Here is a 24227-nt window from a genome sequence, read left to right on the forward strand (position 1 = left end):
AGACGCCTCTTGCGGTAAAAAAAATATAGGGCTGTGCAACAAATTCATGCTCCACTTCCCTTATATCGAAATCCTCTGACATTTGTTTTTAAAAATTCTTATTTTAGACTTCTAATTCAAGACCGGTGTTTTGTTTTTCTCTATGTTCAGCGCTTCCACGTTGCACTCATCAATATGTCATGCGTCGGGTCAGAGGTCACTCTTCCGCCAGAACTAGACTTGCGTACAGCCATTGCTGGACACCAGTGATTATAGATTATAAAGTTCTAAATTTGGATATTTTTCTTACAAACACTGATCACTTTGCTTCAGAAGCCATTTATTAACCCACTGGAGTCATATGGATTACATTTATAATGAATGGATGTGCTTTTTGGAGCTTCAAAAACTCGGGCGCCCATTACAAAGCTGGGAAGAGCCAGGATATTTTTTTTAAATATACTCTGATTGTGTTCGGCTGAAAGAAGATAGTCATATACCTAGGATGGCTTGAGCGTGAGTAAATTATGGGATGATTTTCATTTTTGGGTGAACTATCCCTTTAAGCTTAGTAGTGAATGTTTTAGGAGAAGTACAGCCATATTCATCTGTTAACCTTTTTTGCCAATAGCACTGGTGCTACAGAGGCTGAACGTTTTGTGCTACAATTGTTTGGCCTAGTATAAAACATATGTTATATCTCTGAAAACAACTAAGTAGTGCAGTTCATCACTTAAACAGGCATGTGACATTAATGTTCCACACAGGGCACACAAAATACAAACAAGAAATGTTTTCAGACAAACATTTTCTTTGTTGGCCGCAGAAACATAACACCTCTTGATTAACATCAAATGGGCTTTATATAGCCCAATATCACAAATTACTATCCAAACAACATCCATTTATACTTCAACATCACAACATCGTTATAGCTTAAATTACATGCACCAGCTACAAACTAAGAGCTTATGAGAGAGAGAAATTAATAAATGTATAGGCATCGGTATCGGCAAGTATCAGAAAAAAAGTATAGGTACTCGTACTCGGTCCTTAAAAAATGGTATCGTGCATCCCTAATTTAAAACATTTTTTTATTATTTTCTGAGTTGTACTGTAAATTCACTTTAAAGAAGATTTACATTTCTCATTTTTATTCATGGAGAAAACATGGAAAACCTGCTGCTTTAGTGGACAATTTTTGACATCTGATGGAAAACAAACACTTTCCAAATGAAAATGACATTAAATTACCACTATCACCAGTAGATGGCTGCAGAGGACCTTTTGCCACTTTATTGCTTTCAATTATATCAATTTCTGGAGTGACTTACAGAAGAATATAGCGGATTTATTCTCGTAATTAAATGTCACTTCTGAAACTTTGCAGTATACATGGACATTGGTCCTCTACAAAACCTTTTTCAAATTATGAATGGATTATGTAACCTACAGAAAGTGAGCCTGAGCTTATTCGCAAGAAAACTCAGTTATCACCACTGATTGGCCATTGTTTTCAACAGAAATGCCTGTGATTGACAACTACAGTAAAATAGCGGTGAGTCATCGATTAGCCGCAAAAAAAAAAAATGCATGCAGTTTTGCATTTTATAAAAAAAACACATGATTTCATTATTCTGTTCATTATATTTTCTTCTTTAAATATGAAGTGAAATAATGCATCATAGCATCACCAAAATAATGATTCATTTCAGTCAGGTTTACCAAACATGCTGACAGTCATTGTTCAGCCAACAGATAATCCTTTACACAAAATCATGCAATTGGTTGAATCAAAGGTGGCGGAGATGCTCATGTTTTTTGGGTAAATCAACCAACTTACAGTTGTCTCTTAATATTAAGCTGGGATATATACACAGTTACACACAAATATACTAACAACAGCAATAACATACTGTACAAGTAATAAAAAAGATTAAGTTGTAGTAAATTGTCCTGTTATATGATTAATCCTTTATCATACAGGAAGTCAAAACCATTACACACAATCTGGTAACATATTCAAGTCATATATTCAAGTCATATATTTCCAATTAGTGCCAATAATTCCCACATACTGTATGCTAAATCAGGTAATGAAAACAAACCAAAAGGAAAAAGGTCTACACTGTAGCAATTAAGAAGATGAATTCTTTTCTTCTGACAGAACGCAACGCAACTACATTTATCTTCTCAAAAGATGAAGGGTATGAGAGATCTTCTTGATCTGGGGAAATCTTTGAACTTCTCATGATAGAACCTGAAACACATTAAAGAAACCACATGTATTTTTCTAAATCAATCAATACCAAATGAAAACATGCCAAAGACGTACAGTTTAATAATTCTGTAAGTGATTTGTGAATTTTGGTTTACCTGTGATGGTGATAGGCTCTCGGGCCTATGAAGCAAATTGTAAAAAAAGCAAAAGCAAATGTGGGTAAGGACCAGGTAGCAACAGCGTAGCCCAGCCACTGTACCATCTCCCCGAAGAAATTTGCACCAGACACATACTCAAACAAGCCGCCTGCAGTTAAAATAAACACATAAATCAGTGACACTAATTGCAGTTTGCTTACAGAGACTGAAATAAAGACAGTAAATGATGTGTGTTGCTAACATTTAAAAGACCCTCAAAGATTTGTACCTCTTGGGATTTTATAGGAAATTTCTCCAGGTTTCCTCAGGCTGCGAAGAATGTGGTCACTGTGAATATTGACTCCCATTCCTATGAAAAATATTATCAGGCCTAGAAAAATATAGTTTAAAAATCATTTAATAAACATGTACAACTTTGTATAAACATTATAAAGCAATTCCTCTGAAGTAAATTTAATTAAAAAATGTAATAATACGATAAGCCACAAATAATGAGCTCAAGTGCTGTAGTTCTTTTCCATTACCATATTCTCTGTGTGTTTCCCTTTTAATTCACAGGTTGGAATTTTAAATTAATTGGTCAACAAATTCATTTTTATAAATAATTACAATAATCTTTCAATATTTATGCATATTTATTCCCTGTGTGGAATAGAGGATTAGATATATTGGTAACACTTTACAATAAGGTTTCATTTGATAACATTAGTTAACTATATTAGTTAACATGAACTAACAGTAATTCTACATCATTTATTAATCTTATTTCATGTTAATCTCAACATTTTTTTTTTTTTTTTTTTTTTTTTATTAATAGCTGTATTTGTTAACATTAGTTAATGCACTGTGAACTAACATGAACATTTTCATTAAAGGATTGGTTCACTTTCAAATGAAAATTAGTCAAGCTTTACTCACCCTCAAGCCATCCATCCATATGATTTTCTTCTTTCTGATGAACACAATCGTAGACATATTAATAAATATCCTGACGAATCCGAGCTTTATAATGGCAATAAGCGTTACCAAACGAGTATGAGCTGAAGAAAGTGTCTCCATCCACATCGATCCATCATAAACATTTTCCACACGGCTCCGGAGGGGTTAATAAAGGCCTTCTAAAGCGAAACGATACGTTTGTGTTTAAAAAAAATATACATATTTAACAAGTTATGAAATAAATTATCTAGCTTCCGCCAGACCGCCTTCCGTATTCAAGTTACGAAGAAAGTGTAAACTGGCGTCGCGTCAATTACACTTTTTCCGTAAGTTGAATAGGCAGCTCATACTCGTTGGTATTGTTTACTGCCATTATAAAGCTCGGATGCGTCAGGATATTTATTAATATTTCTCGGATTTCTCAGATTGAAAGAAAGTCATATAGGCTACACCTAGGATGGCTTGAGGGTGAGTAAAGCTTTGGGTAATTTTCATTTAAAAAGTGAAATAATCCTTTAAGCAGAGCTCTCAAGTTTTATTAAAAGTTTGGAGTGAGATTACATCTGTTAGGGGAGGAGCCACTCAAATATTTGCAGCAGCGGCCCCTCTGCCCCACCAAATTCTCTCAAGTTTTTGCTAGCAGTTAATTTTACCTACAGTGTTGTTCATAATTGACCAGCACAAATAGAAATTATGCTGCTTGTTGACTGAAGTGCCTGTTCTTTGGCCTGATGACCCTTATGTTTTATATGCCTGTTCACCTGAGTTCTCCTGTCTGCAAACAGAGCACCAGTTGTAGGAGCTGCTGGTGCCTATGGTAATGAATGGCCATTTGGTTGACCACTCACTTTTTAAAGTACACCTGGTGGCTGCTCCACTTAATGCTTTCTTCTTCTTCCCTGTCTTGTCCACTGTCTCCTCTATGGTCTCTTCTACTTTCTCTCCAACTGTCACTCTTACTATCTTCTCCACCATCTCTGCCTCCACCTCTTCCACTGTCTCCTTTTTAGGGGGCTGACCCTTTGGTGCCCAGAATGAAATAATACTCTTTTGCTTTTTCTCTGACATCTTTGAAACAGACCAATGCAATGATTAATGTATGCATTGCCAGTAAATTAAATATTACTGAAATGATAGCCAGAGAGCTCTGCTTTAAGAGATGTAGTCTTAACATTGCTGAAAAGAGTATTAATACAGTAGAATTTGAAATAAAATAATTAAATACATCTCTAGTACTTTCCTTAGTTTCAGATAGCCAAACTAAGCTAAAGCAGTTGGGAGAGTTTTTGACTGCATCAATAATAATTTAGCATGAATTTGGCTATATTCCCCAACATCAGCTCTCACTATTTTTGATCAAAGGCAAGTGATTTCGTCTAGGAATTATAAAATCAAAATGCTAAAAAAAATGAAGGGGTTGGGTGTAGTTTTGGTTTGAACATTGGGGGGTTTAGCGGGGTCACAAGGCATGCTCCCTCATGAGATTTATTTGTGCGCTTATTTGTTTATTTTTGCAAAATGGTCTTTTTTGTGGTTACATCCACATAAAAAGTTGGTTAACATAGCTGCATGTATTTTATTTTTAAGCATCTAAAATATTAAGCATTTTGACAGAATTTCACTTAAAGAACATTACTTAAACAGTTCTTATATTGAAAATGTTAATTTCCTGTCATCTGCTAGGTTTTTCCTAATATCTGTAATTATTAGCAGAACACATTTTAAACATGGGGAAAATCAATTGTGGTCTTGTCTTAATTCTAACTTGTACTTGGCCTTTTGAAAAACTATAGTTCTTGTAATTGTCTTGTAATAGAATTTGTTACAATAAGGATATAATTACAGGTAAAAGCAGCCTATACACATAGTAACTATAGCACAGTATGCCACAGTTGTAATATAAATCTTTTGTGAAAAATCTATTCCCTTAACAGATAATCTATTATAAATTCTACAAGTTAGTCAATTTACCACAATAAATACAATAGGTAAATTCTAGTAAAGGAGGTCTTTCTATTTTATGTTGGTGCAGGATGATGTTTTCTCAGCGTCGCGATAGGAACGGCTCGCACAAATCTTATCACACTTTTGGAGCGCACTGCTGAACGCGCGCAGAGTATACAGCCATTCGCGCGCCACGCATGCACAATTAAATAAACTGGGCTTCGGTCATGTTGCGCAGATAATTGGTCCGTTCCGTTCGTACGGGAACTTGGTGCTTATAATAGTTCAACGTGCGATGTATAATAGCCTCCTCCATTAATTGTATATAGAGGGACAAGTTATCCCTTACTTCTCAGCGTGAGAAATACAAGGTGTGGCGTGTGAGCGTGTGAAATGGTTGAAATGCGTGTGTCTCACGGTGAATGCGTGAGACTTGAGAGCTCTGCCTTTAAGTAGCATTAACAAAAGTTAATAAATGCAGTAAAAATGTTGCTCATTGTTAGTTCATGTTATTTAATGCATTAACTAATGTTAACAAATGAGACCTTTTTGTAGTGTTACCAATATATTTGACTAATTTCTCTTTGACAGTATTAAAAAAACATTTTATTTTTATTTTTTCATATAGCACTTCAAAATGTCTGACAGCTTTCAGCTTAAAGTAGTAGTTCGTATTAAAAATATGGCTATATTTGTTCATATTCTATATGAATTTCTTTAAATGTACCTTCCGTTTTCATTTCTAGTTTCTTAAATACAAATTCAAATGACAATTTTGAATCCTGTTTGCCACCTCAAATCAAATTAGATTTTGAATAGCACACAATTTTATTATAATAATTCTTTCAGTAAATAAGTTTTACCGGCTAGTAAACAGGCATCAGAAAACCATGTGTTGTGATATGTAGCACAATGCAGCAGATAGTGTGCCTGCAGGAAGCCATTAATAGAGCAAAACACCATCCCTGTCAGCATGATGTTGAACGGATACGGCCGCCCTTTGGTCAGCAGAGAGTAGATGCAGCTCCTGGAAACCAGAATATTAATACAGATCAAATGCATCGTTTGGACATCTGCCTACATCACACTTCAACTGTGATTGTGCGTCTGCGTGCTCTATGTAATTCAACACCTGCTCACAAACCTGTTGTGTTTTGTCCAGACCATGCTTCCATTGAATTATTCAAGCATTTTCTCACATCATTCACCTGCTTTTGTTTCTGTTAATTACTCAAATCAAATATTAATACATTTAAGCCGTTACATTTCCGCAGCAGCCTTAATTTATTGTCAGGACAGCATTATAGTCTAAAGAAGCAGGAATCTAGAACATTCCACCCAATCCGTTCCCTTTTGTCTTCGGATTAAGGGTATTTTTTTTCTCATTTGTTCTGGGTGAGCTAGATAATACATCCAGGTTTGTGAAATTAACTTTTGCATATCAAAAAAAACAAACAAGTGAATGGAAGCAAAAACGCTCTGACGACATGCCAATGGCATTATAAAGTTGCTATGATCCATATGCATTCATCCGCTCTGGCCTGTCTGTGTTTTATACTAGTGATCTTTCAATAATGTTCTAAAATTAACATAATACAAACTGTTTAGTAACATTTTGAATTCTTCTTCAGCCCCACCAACGGTCACTCACGTTGTCCCATCATGCACACGGCTTACCTTTGGAAGTAGTGCAGGCAGAAGGTCCAGAGCATCAGGTGTTTCCCGGTGCTGTGTTTTCCATCCGTGATCAGCATCAAAAGCAGCGGCACCAGGAGAGCGGGAAGCTCCTGGAGGAACCAGGCTAGCCTTGCGGGCACCATCATGGAGCTGCCCGAGGTGTCCACGTAGCGGCCGTAGGCAGCGTGAGACTTCCTGAGACATATAAAGTGCATTACCCCACCCAGGATCATCCCCAAGCTCAGGCCCCGCACGAGGAGCTCCTGGCACTGCATGGAGGTTGAGTATCTGTCCAATTCCAGACCAGGTTTGAGCCTAATGTTGTATCTCGCCTCTTAACCCCTCACCAGAATCACCGCTGCAAACACAGCGTCTCAGAGCAGCTCCTCCCCAAAAGCAGAGGGAGAGCCGAATCCTGATCATGCGACAGTATGCACCCTGCTGAAATGTGAGAGTGCCTTTTTCAAACAGATTTCCCTTTTGACATATTGCGAGAGATATTTCCACTAATGCACTGGTGGGGAGCATCAGTTTTCATATGATAGAATGGTATCAAAACACAGGCATGTCGGTGAGGCTGGAATATTGTTTTCAGTAAGAATCAGTAAGAAGACCATGTTGTTGTTAATCCTGTATATTTTGTGTTCAGAAAGATGAACAAAGAAATTCGATTTTCAGTCATTTTACAGAGCAATTATTCTTTCATCAACCTGATTACACAAATAAAAGCATGAGAAACTAGGTGAAAGAGCTAGTATCATCATATTTCAATGAGGAAAATGGGCATTTATTTTCCTTTTGTGTTTGTTTTGGTGTACATATTAATACTTTTCAATAGGAAATCTCCTCTCAGACTGTAAAAATGAAAATATGCTTGAGGCACCATTTAGGTTTCCTTACATTTCCACAACACTGGCTAAACCATTTGTAGAACCTCTTGGCATCTTTTGAAGGAACTTCACATTTAAATATTTACATTATATTATTTAATATTATAAATATTGAAATAATAGCATCCAAAAATTTACATTTTATGTGTACTTAACAGCCTTTTTGTTCACCATGATAGTGATCTAAAGAACCCCAAACTTCAGCGTCTTTTATCTACATATAAAAAGCTAGGTGTATTTTCCTAATATTGCAGGAAAAAAATCAGATCCCTGGGGCAATTAATATATGATGAATTCAGTTCACTTTCAGAAAAGCATGTGTCTACAGCTTGCAATAGGTTGTTTCCTGTAATTAAGGGAGCACCCACTGAGAATGGTGATTAATGCATGGATTCTGTATATGTAGAGAACTACGTGAAACAGCAGGAAGTATGTCTGAGTGTTTCTCCTCGCACCATTTATCCATATTACCAATAACCTTTCAGTGTTTATGTCCCCAGTATAAAGCAGTCACTCAATAAAAGTCACTTAAAACAACAGGGCGCACAACAAATCCAAGTCTTTCAAATTATGTTTCCAAGGAAACACTTAAAATAATACAATCTACAGCCTGACTACTAATAAATTGATCTTAAAATAACCCTCTTTCATTTCATTTAAAAAAATGAACAGTGCACAACTTAAATTTGATTAATGTTGATTTACAAAAGCATATTTACTCAGCAAAAATTAAAATAAAGACAACAATAAAAATCAGACCAGATTCGCCCAATTAACTCAGAACAAGTTCTTAATTTTGTTCGAGAGCATGATGTAAGCTGGAGACCAACACTGAAGTCATTTCTGGAGGAGAAACTTGCGGTCACCACAGCTGACACCTGTGTCCAAACTAATTCTCAACAACGTTCTCCTCACCCGAAGGCATTCAGTGTGACCTGAAACCGCTCAGGAGATTTGAAATGTCGACGCTGCTAAACAGCAAGAACAGATTGATGAAGTGATATTTTTTGAGCTGGGCCAATTAATGGGAACCACCGTTTCCTCACAAATCCTATTTCAAAGAAAGGTCAGAGAAAAATTATTCAAAATTATTTGAATTCGAACTCTAAGCCAGTGCAAAAAGTGAAAACCACAATTGTGTGAGTTGTGGTTTGAAGGTACTACAGCTGAATGATAGTTGCACAACACATCAGACTCTATAGATGTTTGCATTTGCTTTTACTTCCAACTCCTGGGAAAAAAAAAAAAAATGTTATGTTTAAAAGTAAGCTGTAAAAAAACCCCTGTCTTTTACAGAAACAAAATGGCAGCTGTTTTTTACCAGAATAATTCAGTAAAAATACAGTGAAAATATAAACATATTTAACAGAACAAGTACATTTTACAGTTTAAAACTTTACCAAAAAAAAAACAAAAAAACATTTTAAACTTATAAATCCAACAGCCCTTTTCTGTTAGATTAGCAAGGCCATGTTGCTACTTAAATCTGTTTTGTACTTTTAACATATACTGACAACACTGGTGGTAAAGAGAATGAAACATGATGAATCAAAGTAGCTTTTCCACAATCTGAGGTATATACTAATATATAGAAGGTGCACAGTGTAAAATAGAAAAGTGTAAAATAAAACTGAAAATCATAAAATGTGAAGTGTCACACAAGAACTTCTGGGAATGTCAGTTTAATGTAAATTATTAGATGATTTGTTCTTTTTACTTCAAAAATTGTACATTTAGGGGGCAGTTGTGACCTAATGATTAAAGAGACGGACTTGCAACCCGAAGGTCGTGGGTTCGAGTCTCTGTACCGGCAGGAAATGTAGTTGGGGGGAGTGAATGAACAGTGCTTTCTTCCACTCTCATTACCCACAACTGAGGTGCCCTTGAGCAAGGCACCTAACCCCCAATCACTCCCAGGGCACCGCAGCAAAAAAATGGCTGCCCACTGCTCCGGGTGTGTGTTCACGGTGTGTATGTGTACTTGGATGGGTGAAATGCAGAGCACAAATTCCGAGTATGGGACACTTGGCCACACGTCACTTTATTTCACTTTTTTTTACTGTAAAATTATACAAAATGTAAGGTTAGATCTATTACAGTTTTTCTCTGTATATATTACGGGAACGTTCTGTTAACCAATTAACAGGTTTTTACTGTCATATTTTACAGTCTTTTACAGTTAAAATTACAATCTTTTTTTAGTGTATCTTTTCCCAGGCAATTACCACCATTAAAGACATCTTTCATGCTAGTTTGACAACAATTTTAAGCCCCAATTCCAGGCCACTTTGTAAAATGCAGTAAAATCAAGAATCTGTGATTTGTTAAAGGGTTAGTTCACCCAAAAATGAAATTTCTGTCATTAATTACTCACCCTCATGTCGTTCCACACCCGTAAGACCTTTGTTCATCTTCGGAACACAAATTAAGATATTTTTGATGAAATCTGAGGGTATTTGATCCACACATAGGCAGCAACGTCATTGCACCTTTTGACGTCCAGAAAGGTAGTTGAAAACATGGTTAAAATAGTCAACGTGACTACAGTGGTTCAACCTTAATGTTATGAAGCAATGTACCCTCGGATTTCATCAAAAATATCTTAATTTGTGTTCCGAAGATGAACGAAGGTCTTACAGGTGTGGAACTACATGAGGGTGAGTAATTAATGACAGAAATTTCATTTTTGGGTGAACTAACCCTTTAATTCTCTTGAACCTTTACTTAACTGACAAAAGTACAAAGAAAAAAAAATTCTCACATTTCTCATTGCAAGATTGCAAGGAATTTATCTTTTGTGAAAAGTTTTAAGGAATCCAGAAAAATCTCAGTCCGTGTATAGGGCAAGGCAGGAAACCTCTGTTAAATGTGCATGACCTTCGAGCCCTCGGATGTCATTGCATGTGAAAACATCATGCTACTGTGTTAAAAATATCCATATTTACTTTTGAAAACTGCTGTCACTTAACACAGTCTACCAGTGCATCAAGAAATGCAACTGTTTCGCAAGGAGAAAGCTATACATCAGTATGCAGAGATGCCGCCGAGTCTTCTGGATCTGAGCTCATCAAGACAATGGAAATGTGTGCTGTGGTCAGATGAGTGAGTCCACATTTCAGCTTGTTTTTGAAAAATGGACATTGAGTTCTCAATGCCAAAGATGAAAGGGACCATCCAGACTTTAATGGGTGCAAAAGCAAACGTCTGTTATGGTATGGGGGTGCATCAGAACAAACAGCATGGGTGACTTGCATATGTGTGAAAGTACCACTGATGTGGAGGCATATATTGGGATTGTACAGAGACATATACTGCCATAAAGATGACATCTTTCCTGGGAAGCAAGAAAATGCCAGGCCTCATTCTGCAAGTGCTACAACAAAGCAGTTTTGTAGACTCTCTACACCATACAGTGAATGTGCTTGACTGCCTGCAGTCCAGATCTGACTCTTATTGAAAATGTATGGCCCATCATGAAAAGGAGAATCAAAAAATGACAACCACAGACTGTTGAGCAGCTGTCTTCTATCAGGTAAAAATTCCACTTGCAAAACTGCAATTGTTAATATCTTCAATTCCCAAATGATTAAAAGTGTAATTAAAAGGAAAGGTGATGTGACAGAGCGGTAAACATGCCTCTGTCTCAACTTTTTTGGAGTCAAAATTAAAATTTGTTTATATTTACAAAATTAAGTTGGTCAGTGAAAACTTTGAAAAACTTTTCTTTGTACGATAAAGAGAATTAACAAATCACAGATTCTTAATTTTATTCCATTTTACAAAATGTTCCAACTTTTCTGGAAATGAGATTGTATATTACTGTATTTATTCTTCAGATTTTTAGAATTTTTCTTTTCTACAATGAGTTTTAATTTCCTCAGCCCCTGCCTCAGTCAAAATCTATCTCCTTGATTACTAATAGGCCCTTGATAGCTAACATCTATCTAAAGAAAAAAAGAGAATAAACAGGAAGTTCTCGTCCCACAGGAATTTAGCTGCATAGCACACAAAATTAAAAGGTAAAAACTGGTCTGCCATGCAGATGCACTACACTGTGTGTGCTCTTCCCATTTAAAATATATCCACAATAATGTGACGATTGCATGAGGCTAGCAAAGCAGTGCATGGCAGGTCTGTTTTCAATAAAAAATTTGCAAAAGCAATTAAGGAAAAGATTTTCATACGTGTCTACTTTTATTCATTTAAGGCTTGACACTACCATTCAAAAGTTTTAATATTTTTGAAAGAAGTCTTTTATGCTCACCTAGCCTGAAGATATTTTATTGACAATACTGTAAAAACAGCAATATTCTGAAATATCATAACAACTGTTTACTATTCTATTGATATATATATATATATTTTACAATGTAATTTATTCCTGTGATGCAAAGCTGAATTTTCAGCATCATTACTTCAGTCTTCAGTGTCACATGATCCTTCAGAAATCATTCTAATATGCTGATCTGCTGCTCAAGAAACATTATGTATTAATGTATTAAGAAACATTATGAAACATATTATGTAAACAGCTGTGCTGCATTGATGGAAACTGATGCTTTTTTTTCATGGTTCTTTGGTGAATAGAAAGTTCAAAAGAATATATTTGAAATTAAATATCTTTCATAACTTTATATACATCTTTACTTTTGATCAATTTAATATGTACTTGAATAAAATTAAAAATTTCTTTAAAAAAAAAAAAAAAACTTTTGAACAGCAGTGTCACTATGTTCTGCAAGTGTCAAGACTTAAGAATGGTTACATTTACAGATGTGTTGCAAAAACAAACAAAACTAATGCAAAATTCAAGCGGTAGCCATAGCAGACATACTGTTAACATGCTCATAATGACTGTGAAACATGTTAAGGATTGCTTTTACTGCCCACAAATCCTTTAATTATTTCACCAACTACAGAATAGAATGTGGTTTAAACTCAAGCATCCATGATTCCGCTAACTTTCAATTAGAAAGGAAAGGCAGAGAAACTACATCTTGGGAGAGAAGCACATAACTCATATTATAATATATGGCATCTTAAATTAATCTTGCCCAGCTCTGGCTTCAATAACAAACTCACAAACTGCTCATAAACATGTCACAAACACCTAAAGGAATCACAAACACTAAGACGAGTAAAAGAAACGCCACAACATAGTAACTTTTGTCATTACACTTTATTGTTTCCTTGCAACATCAGCCATGACCCTAGTCATATCTGGCGAGAATTCTGTAATGCTTCAATGTAACCTGAGATTCAAAAATGACTCCGCTAAGGAGCACTTTGATTAATTCTGACATAGGTTTGACAACGTGTGAACTGTTATTTTCTCTGTAATAATAGTTAGAATAATAATAAACGGTACTAACATTAAAAAAAAATTCTAACAGTACAAGAACAGGTGTTATGATGGGTGAAGCCGATGATTCTCTTCCCCTGCTTTGAAAACAGTGAAAACTGATTTAAAAGACAGACTAAATCAAGCATTTTTTTTAGGGGGTAGATGAAGGGTGGACTAGGGTAGAAAGCAAAGGACAAAAAAACAAAACATGTTTAACACTGACCCAAGGCACATCTGCATGGTATGACATGCTTTGTCTGTTTTCTGTTTTGAGGATCTGGTTTGAGACATTCAAACCTTGGTGGGGATGTACAGGAGCGTTGCTGTTTTCCTTCTTATGGTTACCCAGGAAAAATCTTGCTGCATTGTGCTCTTTGGGAGGCTTGGAGTAGATGCGTTAAAGAGGAAAGCCAGACAAAATGCCTACGCCGTTCAGAAAATTCACCTCTGGTGGTTCCTCAATACGGGTGTGCATCACTAACTACTAATCAGCTGTTAAACATGGCTGCTAACTTGTATGAGAAAATAAAACGGTTTAAGAATAACCCAAAGAATTCCGCCTTACCATTTAAAATCTTTAGGGTTGATGGAAAAGCATGGCCACTTTGAGGCAGTCTGAAAGGCGTCCACCTGAACTAGCATTAAATCAAACATGAACTGCACTTCTGTATACTTCATACACTACAATATGTTTCCACACAGTTTGAGATTATATGTCAAACGCATAATAAAACTAAAAAGCTAAATAACGGTAAATCACAAAAGGGAAAATAAACAGAACCAAATATAAGAATCAGAAAAAAGACTTTAATTTGACTACAATAAAAGATTAGATGAAAGAAAAACTATTTTTTGGTATATCCAGTACAGTGGAGGGTTAGTGGGTATTGTGTAGCCCTTTAAAAACTACAACAGGACCAATGCAGTAGCTGTTACTACAATTCTCAGGGTGTACATGGGCATGTTGCAGTCTGTCAACTTCCTTGTTCAAATTATTTATCATTAGGTGAGACATTTATCATGTAGATTATGCAAACTTGCAAAAAGAGTGAAATGTCGATGGTTTTATTTCTTTTACTTTATTTAAACTTTAAGTGTGTCTTGCTTTTAAATTACACAAGGGCTCATTGGATACCTAAAGTCCTTCGAGGGTCAAAAGCGGATTCTGCCCCCAACAAACAATAACAAAAAAACCCAGCCAAAAATCTGACCTTGCAACACCCAAAAAAAACTGTGGCTGAACTTCAAGCTATAGCATCATCCGAGTTGCCTCACTTGGAAAACAGGGTACAGGGAAAGCTGGAGGAATAGGAGGTTAGTATCTAACGTTACATCTGGATTCGGGGGGTGTGTATGAGGATTCCCAGCTGGGACAAGCTTTGCATGTCCTTCCTATAAGAAGAGGTGGGGAGGGATGGGGATATGTGGTCAGGAACAGGACGGGTGGGAGGAGATGGGGCTTCTAGGAGGCTCCATGGCTCCTTGGAGAGTTCACCTCAATGAACGATCAGAGCTCCAGCAGCGTAACTCACAGAGCTGTCCGACCAGTTTCGGCACTGGCTTGACTGCGCATAGTTTAGGAAAGAGAAGTTCATGTCTATGCCGTTCTTTTTCAGTTCCGCCACGGCCTGGTGGAATGAGGAGAATCATTGGAGAGTCAACACTAAAGAGATCTTTAATGGTAATCTTAAAAGCTTCATGATGAAAGACTAGAAAGCTGGCAAGACATTAGTTAGGGGGAAAAATGACTTTAATAAAAGCTCTGCGACAGTTAAGTGCTAGACTAATTACCATGCTTATGGACTAGCCATTATTCGCATTACTTTGCTTCTGCTTTGAGTCAACAATGGTTTGCTAAATAATAAAATGTCCTGGGGGAAATTCATGAAGCCGTTCATATGAATCATTCATTAGATACTTACATTTAGAAGAACGCCGATGGGATGGCGACCACAAATAGTATTATGATATTTCTTCAAATAATTGCTAAAGGAGATGGGGTCCAATTGTTCTATAATTCCCATTCCCTAAAAAAAAAAAAAAAAAAAGAAATGTACATGCATATATTTCACTGATATCAACAAAACATTGTCATTACCGCCATTAATAATGTGGTAATTTTTATTTATGACTCTCTAACGATGAAATTTTGCATTAGACATCTGCTGTAGTTTAATTGCACAACACAACATCATGATATAAAATATTCAACTTTCAAAAAACAAGATGAATTTTCAGTTACACAGTAATGAATGGACATTTCCTGGAAGGAGCTCCAGATCAAACGAGATCTTTGTCCAGTAAATTACCCTACCGAGGCAAAAGTACTTTGCCCAGTTGGTAGGCCTTTAATGAGGTTTGGGTTGCTAAGAACATCTGCTATTTGACAGACTGTCATGAGTGGAAAGTATTAAAGTCAGCCTTTGAATCACCGACTTCCACGTCAAAGTAACCATAACGATGACTCTGTAGCTTGGAGAAAAATTCCTCACCTTTTTTTTTCTAGAACCACCAATAGGATTAGCACATTGCAGAATGGGCCAGAAAGCAGAATGGGCCACTTGCATGTAAACCTCATATGTCAGACATTAAGTGTGTTACCAGAAGGAAAGGGCATAGAAATAGGTTTACCATTTTGTCAAGGTGCTCAATAGATCTGTAGATCTCTCCTTGACTTTCATCGTAGTAGGTATAACGGAAACGTTGACCTGCAGAAAAGACGAAAAAAGTTCAAATTAATCATTTGAATCATTAATAAAAAAAAATAGAAATCTCAATCGGGTATATTTGTACGAGTTCCCACCTATGTAGAGTATTTCAAAACACTCACTTACGAGGTTTATTTCCGTTTGGATGCTGCCAAGTCTATGTAGGAAGCAGGCAGCTTGTGTTTCTGGCACGTCCAGCACATTGACGGAGAACTAGAGTGGAGAGAATGTCTGTGCTCCCGAGACGATGTGGCTATGAAATTAAAGCGTGCATATCTTCCTTACCAGATTCATGCTGCTTTCGTTATCATTAATTTGAGCGACACTTGATTTAGGGCGGTTCGCAAGAATTTTGCCTTGAACAAATGAGCACAGACCATCTCAGATGCTTGTGGTGTTGTTGCTTTTAACATGTTTTGTGCTTTTGATTTACATTTTAATTTTTGCATAATTCCAAATACATTTAATTATAAAAGTTTGGTATACCAAACCAATGTCAGGTCTTTACTCTCCGCGTTTGTGATTATTGGAATATACACTGCCCAGCCAAAAAAAAGTAACTGTTTGGATTTAAATAGACAAATACTTAAAGGGATAGTTTACCCAAAAATGAAAATTATCCCATGATTTTCTCACCCTCAAGCCATCCTAGGAGTATATATCTATCTTCTTTCTGATGAACACAATCAGAGATATATTTAAAAAATATCCTTAATCCTCCAAGGTTTATAATGGTTGTGAAGACAAAAAAAAAAAAAATGCATCCATTCATAAAAAAAATAAATCCATATGACTCCAGGGGGTTAATAAAGGCCTTCTGAAGTGAATCGATGTGTTTGTGTAAGACAAATATCCTTATTTAAAACTTTATAGAGAAGATTTTTGTGTGCGCGCTTCGGATGAGTGCATATTCAGACTGCGCGCAAATATCAAGCTCTCTTTCAAGTCTTGAGCTTGAACATACAAATTCACACAAAAATTATGTCAACATGCCTGTCTTGGCAAGAATCCTAGCAAACATAGTAGGTTATGTCTTAAGTGAACGGTCAAGAAAGACAACGCATGTGTTATCAGTATCAGTGCACTGGATTATGTCTTAAAGTGACAGCAGCCTAATATTCCTGCTGTCTGTGTTTTTCATGTTATTAATCAAACAACAAAAGACAAGAAAATCACTCACTGCTCTTGACTGAATAGCTTTCGTAACTTTAATAATGATTAATCTATTTAATTTCTACAGTGAATATTATATGTAATGTTGTTTTACATTACTTCAATCAATTTCTGCACCTGAAAACTACTGTTAGATACCTGAAAAACCCGAAAAGCAGTGTGTATTTTATTTGTATCTTTGCTCTATTGTATTTATTTGTGCTGTTGCTTGTAGTTTGATTATTGGTTCTTATTTTCCTTATTTTAATTTGACAGTAGTCCTTTTTTCCCTGAACATAGCACATACAGTACCGAACCTTATGGAAACCGTGACCCTAAAACCGTGTTAAAAACCGAAACTTGAGTAATTTGAACCGTTACACCCTACTTCCTACATGGTTGTTTAAGAAATGAAAAGCTGCACATTCCATCAATTAGACTTAAAAGAACTGTTCCAAAACATATAACATATAATCACAGCAATAATGATCCAGTCATACACTCTTAAGTATTTGCCTATTTAAATCCAAACAGTGACAGTTTTTTTTTTTTTTGGCCAGGCAGCATTTCAAAATTGATTTTATATTTCTATATTTTTATTCTCTAAGGCCTTGGCAATTGTATAAATTTTGTGTTAAGTGCTGTTTTTTATGATATGCATAAACATGCACATGTATTACGGTTTCAAAATTGATGTGTACAATTTAAGTTTGCTACCAAAGTCATTTGACTAATCGACACAGACCCAATGCGCTGACCTGTGCCAGAACTAAATGACTATTTGGTCATTTCGTTTACAAACCCTAGAAGATTTACTGCTAAATAGATGATAGCATCTTGTCAGCAGTACATTTAATTTCAACAAACAGGAAATTCTTAACAGATTACTGACTGTAATTGATATTGACTAGTTTCCGTTTGTTTGACAGTTGAAAAATTAAAGTGTGTGAGTGGACACAAACCCCAGTGGCAAAAGTCAGAGGAGATGATGAAGAGATTGGAGGGGTCAGCCAGGTATTTGCTTAGCAGCTTGCCATATTCCTGCTCTTTAGATTCACTCAGAGCTCCCACCAGCACAGGGACGATGCTGAACTCATCTTTATGGCTGTTTTTGAGAAACAAAGCACAGCAGAAAATTATTTGTCAAGTCCCAGATGGAGATTTGACATTTGCATGTTTATTAATATTCATTTGCCAATGAGTTTTGGATCACTCATTAAAACACTGTGGCCATATCAAATCAATAGCTCTGAAAGGGTTTTCAGTTACCCAGATTTCTGAGGTGTGAGAGTATAATGTGGGGTATCTGAAAAATATTACAGTTGCTCAGCAACTAATTGCTCTGCTTCAGAAAAAAAATACCCAAATGTCTAATCAAACAAATTGAGGGGATGTTAACTTTCCTATGCCCACATACTGTAATGTTTTAATGGCATAATAGAAGCGGTTGGTGGCTTCTGCATTAATAATAAAAAAGTCACACACACAAAAAAAAACAACAGAACATCCATCACTGCAAACTAATTAGAGGCACAGCACTATGTAAACAGATCCTGACAACATAATTAGTGAATCTGGCAGAGATGAATGAGCATTAGAGTGGGGCTATGGGTCAATAATGCTGCTCATGGCTTCTGCATAGAGATGCAGTGAAACCTTCACTCTCTTTACATTTACATTTAGTCTCTGGGGAGATTCTGTCCTTCACGAGAACGTGTATGTCTTGTAGGGAGACTTTAGCAGGTAGCCAAATATAGAAACCAAGGTACTTGGAGGAAACCACAAAGAGCTATAACATATATCACACATTTTGCAATACCACAACATTGACACAAATGTTAAAAAGCAAAGGGTGAGACTTTGCATGTAAAACCTATGATTATGTTAAACGTGTAAATATGTCCAGTACCGCTAATATTCTTGGTTCCTTCAAAGAAATCACTCACATTTGTGCTTTTTTCCTGGATAAAAGTTATATACACTACCAAAAATTTAAAGCGGTCATGACATGAGAAATCAAATGACATATAAGAAGAGGTCTTTGTACCATTAAAACATCATCTTCATTATAAAAAAAGCATTTATGTAACCAAGCTCCAAAATTGATATACATTTGCATATGAATCCCTCTAAAGCAAGACATCAACAAATAGTTATAAATCATCGCACCATAGGTCCTGCCCACTGGCGTTCAGTCACTTAAAATCAGCATGAAATGGAAGTTGTGATAGTCTTTTCATCCCTATTGACGTACAGTCAAACCAAAAATTATTCAGACATTTTTACTAGTGGGTGCAGGACACTATAGTTCATTTATGTAAGTGAGGATAGCAAAATAAACTGTGAGATATTAGACCCATAACTTCTTCATACGGTGACTACCAGTAAAACTGATAAAAATTTGGAACCAAAAATTATTCAGACACTTTGACCTGACCATGTTTTACTTAAGTGTTATCTGACATAATTAAGATTATTTTTTTCTGACACAGTTTAACTCTGAGATCTTGTCATATTTTATTACCATTTTTTAAACTACAGTAAATATGCTGTATAATACTGTATAAATGAAATCAAGGTGTCTGAATAAATTTTGGTTTAAATGTATATCTGAGTGAAATTACTTCTGGAACGAAAAAAAAAAAATGTAGGGCGAACAAGAAAAAAAAAGTTTGACAATCATGTATATATGTATATTTTAATTGTATCTTGTCCTCCCAGAATCTGATGTATTCAAGGGTTAGTTTATGTTGTTCCAAGCCTGTATGACTGACCTTCTTCAGTGGAACACAAAAGAAGATATTTTAAAGAATGTTCAACTGCTTTTATCCATATAATTAAAGTCAATAGGTTTCAAAACGACACAGTGAAACGCCAGTGACTTTGTGTTCCACAGAAGAAAGAAATGCATTCAGGTTTGTCATCAGGGTGAGTAATGGATGACAGAATTTTTTTGGGGGGGGAGGGTGAAAAAGATGTTCAGTGAAGATGTTCAGTGTCTGGTTGTTACCTCTCCATGGCTTTAGCGGTATAAGGCAGGTGCATCTCAATGCTGTGTTCATCTTCGTCTGTCTGCAGACTCATCCTCTCAAACATGCCCGTTTTCCACAGATCAGCGTAAACTGTGTGAGAAAGAAACGAGGGGATTTAAAGCTCTTGTGTTTTCAATCATTGAGGAGTTACAAACAGAAAAGGCAATTTATGATAATTACACAAACCCTTATTAACATGAACACCATCAAATAAAAGATTATCGCTCATATTTCTATGTTGCACATTTGCGACGTTTATAGCCAAAGACAACAGCTATTAGCAAACTATTGTGTAATAACAAATATAGCCATATACAAGTTGAAAATGTTGCCAACTCTTCTGCAAAGCTCAGTTTCAGAGCAAATGAGCTAGAAGTAAAAACAATCTGGGTGAACACCTTTCTGTGCATTGTTATTCAATCAGCATTTAATCCTGCGGGAGTGTGCAGGGAGGAAATGAGATTCCTTACCCTTCTGGTCGATCCTCAGGTCATACAGTGGCGTTCTGTAGACCTCGGCGGGGGAGAGGGCACAGCGAGACAGCGGCACATGGTGAGAGGGGCCAAGAATGAACACCCTCCGACTGATGAATAAGAGAGTGCTGCGGTTACCTCTCTCCCCACGGCAAACTTAACATTACGGCTACTTCAAGAGAATTTAAACAAGCTCTGATGACACTTACGTGATCGAGGGGTCCACCTGCTTGTAGGCGTGAGCGGCACACGCGCCGCAGTAGGTGTAGCCAGCGTGCCTGCAAAAGACAGTCATTTAAGAATGCAGAAACAACGGAAACAAGCAAAGAAAGACGTTTGTCTGGTTTCACTTCACATACGGTGCTATTATGGCTCTAGCTGGACCAGCTGTGGATTGTGCTTGAGATAACCAGCCCTCAAGTTGTGCGTTAAGCTGGGATCCTAAATGCAGAGATAGAGAAAAATCTCATTAGCAAATATGAGAGATACAGACATAACTTTGACACCTCAGCAAGGATGATTATTTGAATGGCTTTCAAATGTAATTGTACGGTACCATTCTCACAATATGTAGAAATATTTTTATTCAATCAACAGAAGTATTACAAGTCTCCCTTTATAATCTACAACATAAAATACAAGGGTGAAGCTCGCAAAATCTGTCAAGACAATGTTCAAGTTTTATTTCACCACAATATTTGAACTTTTGACTACAGAGACATGGGTCTTGGCACCTAATTAGCTGGGAGAGTACAGTGAGTGCTTTGATTGGACCACAATTTTTCAAAAAAATAAAGAAAATTAAGCCTATTTTAGGACAATTATGAGTTTTATGCATTGTTTTCATGACAAATATTGTGTCAAATAAATGTTAATGTAGAAAATAATAAAGTTCATTATTTAATAAATAAAAACAGCACTATAAAAATCTGCTTTATTGTCATTAAGCATATTTTCATCCCTAATTTCCATTGCCTTAATACAACAACAACAACAACAACAACAAAATCTCATTACAGCAATGCGGGGGGAAAAAATTGCATATTATTTATTATTTATTCATCATAGTATCACCTCGGTACCACAACATGCTAAACAATCTTATAATCAAGCATTCACCTGAGGATTCATCCTATACTTCAATCATTCAAACAAAAATGACTCAAAAGGTGAAATGGCTGTCCTGAATGTTGATTTCAGCAATATTTCAGCCTCAGACAGTGCCATTGTCCCAGTTCTAATGACTTTCTTATCAGAGTCTGACAGGACAAGATAACAGTTTTGAGAACCAGTGAACAGATGGACTTCAGCTGATTCTGTGAAAAGAATAACAACAATACAACCAATTTGGTCAAATTTTAACAGCTGTTAATCAAATCTCTAAACTGTAATGAATCATACTATTACATCACTAATAACATTCCTAAGAGCAGCCAGGTCTGAATATTGAATGTGCAAATGTATTCATTTTAGTGTTGGAATGATATGGATTTTTAATGGCTGATGCAGACATTAATATCTAAGTGCTGTTTTTATAAAATACAACATTATATATAAATTATCTCAGTCTAGCACATATTAAGAATACCAATAAATCAGCAAATGTAGTAATTTTATTGTTCAAAAGAAATGTTTTCTGTAATGACTGATGCCTATAACAAACTTTAGAATGCAGGGTAGCTGATTACAGATATATACAGAACTGTAATTAATCACAATTTAATGACAGCAAATGTGACATTTTAATTCATTTTATATAATGTAAAAAATATTTAATATTGATTTTATATATATATAATAGAGAGAGAGAGAGAGAGATTGTCAGTACAATTTGAAACTGTCACCCTCCTGTTCATTGGCCAATCGGGTACAGTTATCATTGCCGAAAGAACAATCATTAGTCATGATCTAAAATCTGTAAATGAAGACATAATAATCTAAGAATGTTTATAGTCTTGTATGCCACAGTACCCTGTATGGGGGAAACTAAACAAATTTAGGACTCACTAGTCTGTTTTTAAATAAATGACATTTTCAATAAATGATATTATTTGCTGGAAATAGACCTTCTAGAATACACATGCAAAAGACTGGTTGTTTTTGACAAAACAAGATCTCTAAATATGGTGGCAGCATGCAGAACTCAGGTCATCATGTAAAGGCAAGCAGACTGATTTCTGTACGGTGTAAATATATGTGATCTTCTAGTGTGTGTGTGTAGCAGTGGGCTTTTGTCATGCATCCTTTGTTACTGCATGAGAGCGAAAAAAACACCACCGGCCCTCCAAAGACTTTCATTTGCTGACTGTGCTCACTGTATTTGCTGGAATGGAACTGGACAAATAAATGCTGACCGATATAACAATAAACAGTATTACTTCACATCAGTATTAATGAAACATACAGTTTGATTCTCCATGAAAACACAGCTGTCATGTACAGCTGTTATATGAACTTCAACAAATAGCTTTAGCCGTTAGCAGGGTAAATCCAGTCTTCTGAATTGCGGCAGACGTTTATCTATCTGGATTTACTGATCCGGCAAAGTAGGGCTGGGTAAAGTTAGTGTGGATGGTATATTAATCTGTGGTATTAGTTTGGGTAGTTGGTGTGTGTATGAGAGATTCACACACACCGGCTATAGGCTAACCAGCTAACTGCTGGCCTGTTTTTGTTCTCAGCTGCTGATACACACAGATAAGCTACACATATACAATCGAGACACAAAAATAAACAACAACAGGCAAAAAATGTGAGAGAAACAAATAGTCTGGTCGAGTTAAGTAATGGCCCATGAATTTAAATGGAAGTGGTTCTAGTTTACTCGATAAAAAGCAGAAATAATTATTCAAAATCATTTCTAGCATATAAACTATTTCATGAAATGATCATTTAAACGCCAGGATGAAGTAAATGACCCACTATTGTTTACAGAATTAGACGAATTAGGGAGCAGAATTAAATCTATTTAAAGTATACTTCAACTAAAATAAACTGACATGTTTCAGTTCGCATTTAAAACAAATATAGCTCGTTTTCAAAAGGATGACAGTTCAGAAAAAGGTATAAATGTAAAGAAACACGTTCTGTGGTCTTTAAACAATTTTAAGCTCGGCTATTTAATAATTCCCAGCTGATCGCACAGGCTGTGTCAAAAACTTAGTGAGCTGCCTACCTAGGCAGCATGTTTGGCTATCATAGGAGCGTGCTGAACATCCCAGAAATGCTGTCTATGTAGGCAGCTCACTAGGTTTTGAGATAATGCCAGACACACACACACATTGGTGTTAGGCAGGACACCGGACTTCAGGCCCGGGCCGCTCTCTGGCTCTACCTGAGGCCGTGTACCAGCTGCCGGCGTGGCTCGCTTCTCTGCACACCATCCGGTTCGACATCTTGGTGCCCGCGCCGCCTATCTTGGTCCAATAAAACCTCGTCGGTGGGGGGGAGAATGAACTAAAAACACTAGGAAAATATGCTAGCCCAAAAAGTATCTGCCTGTGCTGAAGCTGCGTGCCCAAAGAAGGAGTATTTTATATCTTGATATAAATGTGACACATATAAGTGACGATATGCAAAAATAAAGAGGTTGATAGTCTAGCTGTGAAGAACAAAGATCCAACCAGTTCATCCGCTCGCTGCCAAGTTTGTCTCTGTTATCCGGATGGGCTGGTTTGGCCCATCTCGGCTTCCGTTCCGTCAGAAAAACT

At 36.3% G+C, this 24227-nt stretch overlaps 2 protein-coding genes across 2 annotated transcripts; both read right to left on the minus strand.

The window, feature by feature from the left end:
• Positions 1-759: 759 nt before the first annotated feature.
• On the minus strand, positions 760-7319 carry srd5a2b (steroid-5-alpha-reductase, alpha polypeptide 2b). The gene is made up of 5 exons (XM_051918230.1): positions 6919-7319; positions 6105-6268; positions 2627-2728; positions 2356-2506; positions 760-2239 (listed from the first exon to the last, which is right to left on the minus strand). The coding sequence occupies exons 1-5, from the start codon at positions 7191-7193 to the stop codon at positions 2173-2175; spliced, it is 759 nt and encodes a 252-aa protein (XP_051774190.1). The 5' UTR covers positions 7194-7319; the 3' UTR covers positions 760-2172.
• Positions 7320-12968: 5649 nt separating this feature from the next.
• Positions 12969-24197, minus strand: memo1 (mediator of cell motility 1). Its single transcript, XM_051917441.1, has 9 exons — positions 23852-24197; positions 20877-20958; positions 20727-20795; positions 20515-20627; positions 20023-20134; positions 17975-18117; positions 15784-15860; positions 15075-15179; positions 12969-14780 (listed from the first exon to the last, which is right to left on the minus strand). The coding sequence occupies exons 1-9, from the start codon at positions 23910-23912 to the stop codon at positions 14649-14651; spliced, it is 894 nt and encodes a 297-aa protein (XP_051773401.1). The 5' UTR covers positions 23913-24197; the 3' UTR covers positions 12969-14648.
• Positions 24198-24227: the final 30 nt, after the last annotated feature.

Source organism: Ctenopharyngodon idella, chromosome 13 (assembly GCF_019924925.1).
Source record: "Ctenopharyngodon idella isolate HZGC_01 chromosome 13, HZGC01, whole genome shotgun sequence".
Lineage (NCBI taxonomy): Eukaryota > Metazoa > Chordata > Actinopteri > Cypriniformes > Xenocyprididae > Ctenopharyngodon > Ctenopharyngodon idella.